At 33.6% G+C, this 3,566-nt stretch overlaps 1 protein-coding gene and 1 long non-coding RNA gene across 2 annotated transcripts; one reads left to right on the top strand and one right to left on the bottom strand.

Annotated features, from left to right (window-relative positions):
* Positions 1 to 132: 132 nt before the first annotated feature.
* Positions 133 to 945, bottom strand: LOC140757430 (uncharacterized). Its single transcript, XR_012103978.1, has 2 exons — positions 902 to 945; positions 133 to 724 (listed from the first exon to the last, which is right to left on the bottom strand). It is a non-coding gene; the product is annotated as an uncharacterized LOC140757430 (long non-coding RNA).
* A 749-nt stretch (positions 946 to 1,694) lies between these two features.
* LOC140757433 (NADH dehydrogenase [ubiquinone] 1 alpha subcomplex subunit 6) lies at positions 1,695 to 3,323 on the top strand. The gene is made up of 3 exons (XM_073093136.1): positions 1,695 to 1,917; positions 2,641 to 2,756; positions 3,108 to 3,323. Exons 1-3 carry the CDS (start codon positions 1,788 to 1,790, stop codon positions 3,234 to 3,236), a joined length of 375 nt encoding a protein of 124 aa, XP_072949237.1. The 5' UTR covers positions 1,695 to 1,787; the 3' UTR covers positions 3,237 to 3,323.
* The last annotated feature ends 243 nt before the right edge of the window (positions 3,324 to 3,566 follow it).

Here is a 3,566-nt window from a genome sequence, read left to right on the forward strand (position 1 = left end):
TATTATTACTTGTGCACGGATTAACTTACAGGACTGTATAATTAAAAATACATGATTTGCTAATTTTAATCTTTTATTAACCGACTGCTTTGTTTGTTAGGTTTATATGGATCTATTATTGAGTACACACCGTAGAACTTTTGTATATATTTATCATTATATGTTACATTTACAATATTTACTACAGATAACCTCAAAGCATTTTGAAGCTGTTATTTTCTTGTATATTGAAGCTCTTGCTAAGCTGAATTTTTGTGCTGCTTGAGTGTGTACTTTCTTCATTTTTAAAATTATTTTCTGTAACAACTAGATGTATAATTTTTATCATTGTCATTTTGAGAAATCTGTAGTGCAATAACAGCAACTCTTTGGTCATTTTCCTTCCTTCATCTTGTTGGGTAGGTTACTCAAGTAAAGAACTACTATTTCCCATTTCCTTTACTTTATGTACTTCAGAGTGCTGACCACCTTCGAAACTTTTGGTTCCTCACTTTCTATGACTCCACATTAAAAATGCTACTGCATTTTGCTGCATCCTTGGGAGGCAGGACAGTCATCACATTTAATAATACTTTGTTTTTCATATACAGTCATGGACACTGAGCATGACTTTTGATGTACCTTGTATTCAGGACAACTTTTACTTTTCATGAAATACAAACTTGCCTGCCTCTTAAACTGCACATACCCTATAGCGTCGTTACTATACGAGTGTCGCGAAGATCTGAAAATATAAATATAACCAATAAATAACCCTCAAGCAGTTCACATAAGAATATAAGTATAGTTTAAAAAGCTTGATAATCACTTAAAGACAACCTTTCTTCTATCGGAAATCGGTTAAGAAATGTTTTAACTGTCCGAAATGATTAAATGTAAATATAAAGAATATTTTACTTACGTTGTTTATTTGTGATTTCCATAGGTTATTTCACGGATTTTTTTTTGTATTCATTTTTATTTCTTGTATTGTATATCTTCTTTAAGCAGATTCACGCTATCAGCTTTAATATACTGTGGATTCATTTCGGTTCACAACATAAATTCAACCAACTCTAACAGCAAACGATATCATTTTTATTTGTCTTGTTTATTATGCGTGTGGTGACGTCACCTGACATTTAAGGCAGCACTGTCGCCGTTTTGGGATTTAAAATCCACAGATAAAAAATCGAAAATTTCTTTTAAAAAATTAAAAAACTTAGAACGTATTAAAAATTAAACTAAATAATGCATAATTTATGTTTACTTATAAGCTATCATATTGGATATATTTCATATTTTATTGTTATAACTGTCAAGTACCCAATTGTATTAAATAATTAAAACGTGGGAAGCGGACATGCAGCGTTAGTAGTTGTAGAAATTTTCTCGTATTTCACCTTCGTATTTCACATAATAATTTGAACGCCGCCTGCCACCACTACGTTAGTGACATGCAGCAGCCGCAACGGGTGCACAAGCTCTCGCTTTTGCGGAAAGTATAAAACATAATTATAATTATGCAGTTTTTTTGGTTCTTAAAACCCTAAGTAATCCCTTAAGTATTTATTTTAATTTGCATAACCAAATTCATAATAATTTAAAAACATTTTTTTGGTTTTGACTTTGTCTATGGACTATGGTGTAGACCATATGTGGATAGCCTATGGTATTTAATATTTAATCTGTGGGAATTGTCAATCAATTGTCATGTCACAGTGTCACTCACTTTTGACTGTCATTAGTGTCAGTCAAAATAAACTCATAATAAATTGGAGCCCTATTAATAAAATAGTGCCTGTACAATGTCGGCACGGCAAGTCATACAAGTTGGGACGAAAACTGTGAGGCCAGTTCTGTCTTTAAACGAGAGAGAAGCTAAGACCAGAGTGCTGAACCTTTACAAAGCATGGTACCGTCAGATTCCATACCTAGGTTTGTACCTGTTATGTCATCAAATATTTTCTTTTTAGGACCATATTACTATTATAATGGTAATAAATTATGTACTCTGCTTCATGAAATATTTAAATCATTGACGGAGACATCTATAGTGCGCCAGGGTCTTGCTTTCTGACAATAACAATGTGTTGTCACAATAAGTTCAAACCACTCATGTCCAAAAAAATGTAGACACGGCGCTATTCACAAGCCCTGAAACTGATCTGTCAACTCTAACACGATAATTCAACATCAGGCTTTTACTACTACTACTACAGCTCTCTACTGTCTACTTAGTACTTATATCTCACAGCTGACTATGTGTGTTTTGAAATAGTCTATAAAAGCCTATGCTGGCCACATATGGGTAGCAAAATATTACCTTTCAAAAGCTGTTGCTTATATAATTATTATGTTTTCCTTTACTGAATTCCTGCAAAGTTACTTCTTGCAGAAAATACTTATATTGTAATCAATGTCCGACTGGATCAATGATGAAAAGTTACTGCTCCAACTTTTACAGCTTCTTAGCTAACTTTTACTTTGTAGTGAGTTTTTTTTCAAATGTAGCAGTAGTAAAAGTTTGCATAAATAATATTTAAATATCTGTAGTATGTAAATAAAGGCTATGTAACACAACTATAGTGTTGATATTATGAGAAATAATTTATTGATAAAGTATAAGAAATAAAGAATAAATATATGTTCTACTTTCAGTGAAGGATTTTGACATCCCAAAATCAGAGGATCAATGCAGAGCTAAGCTAAAAGAGTTGTTCATGAAGAATAAGGATGTTTCCGATATTCGAGTTATTGACATGCTCATCATTAAGGTAAATCTAATCATGTAAGAACATGTAATCATGAAAGAAGGAAGAAGAGTTTTGAAGGTGGTAGAACCCTTTGTGGTTCAACTCCGGCGGCACCACCGCCACACCTACTTCTGCCTAATAACAGCAGTGCTAGGTGCTGCTGTGTTCCGTTTTGAAGGGTGTGGTAAGGGAGACATACTTTTCCGAGGCGTTCCAGCTTAGTCCTCAAGGGTAGCGGCGCATCTGTGTCCGACCTCAGGTAGGAATATTTAATCCTATCTGTGGTTGATTACAGATGTCCATGGGCGGCTTACTTAATTTTAAACTTGGTGGATTACTTAATTTAAAACTCTTCTCTTTTGTCTTTTCCAGGGTCAAATGGAATTGCAGGAATCAGTGAGGATGTGGAAACAAAAAGGCCACATCATGGTTTACTTCAAGCCCACAGAAGAACCCAAACCCAAAGATTTCCTATCGAAGTTCTTCACCGGTGGAGATTAATTTATCTGTTAATTTAATTTGTATATAGAAAATGAATCATTGTTATATGGAATAGATTATGCCGAAATAGAGAAACATCCTCAAATATTATGGAGTCTTATTTATTTAAAAACTAACAATTTCATTCATTTAGAGATGCTAAAATATGCGTAAATTTTAAACATTAAATATAGTTGGGTTATCCATTTAAGATGGAGGATGTAGGTATTTCTGGAAATATAAAGTCACACCTACAAATAAGACTTATCCAGCGAATCTTCACATGATGAAATACATCATACCGTTGGACTGCAGGGCGTGCCAAAGAATGAGCCATACTAACAGTGGGGT

This window comes from Epargyreus clarus, unplaced genomic scaffold (genome assembly GCF_041222505.1).
Source record: "Epargyreus clarus isolate Ecla_fem2 unplaced genomic scaffold, WU_Ecla_fem_2.2 ptg000004l, whole genome shotgun sequence".
In the NCBI taxonomy this organism is placed as follows: Eukaryota; Metazoa; Arthropoda; class Insecta; order Lepidoptera; family Hesperiidae; genus Epargyreus; species Epargyreus clarus.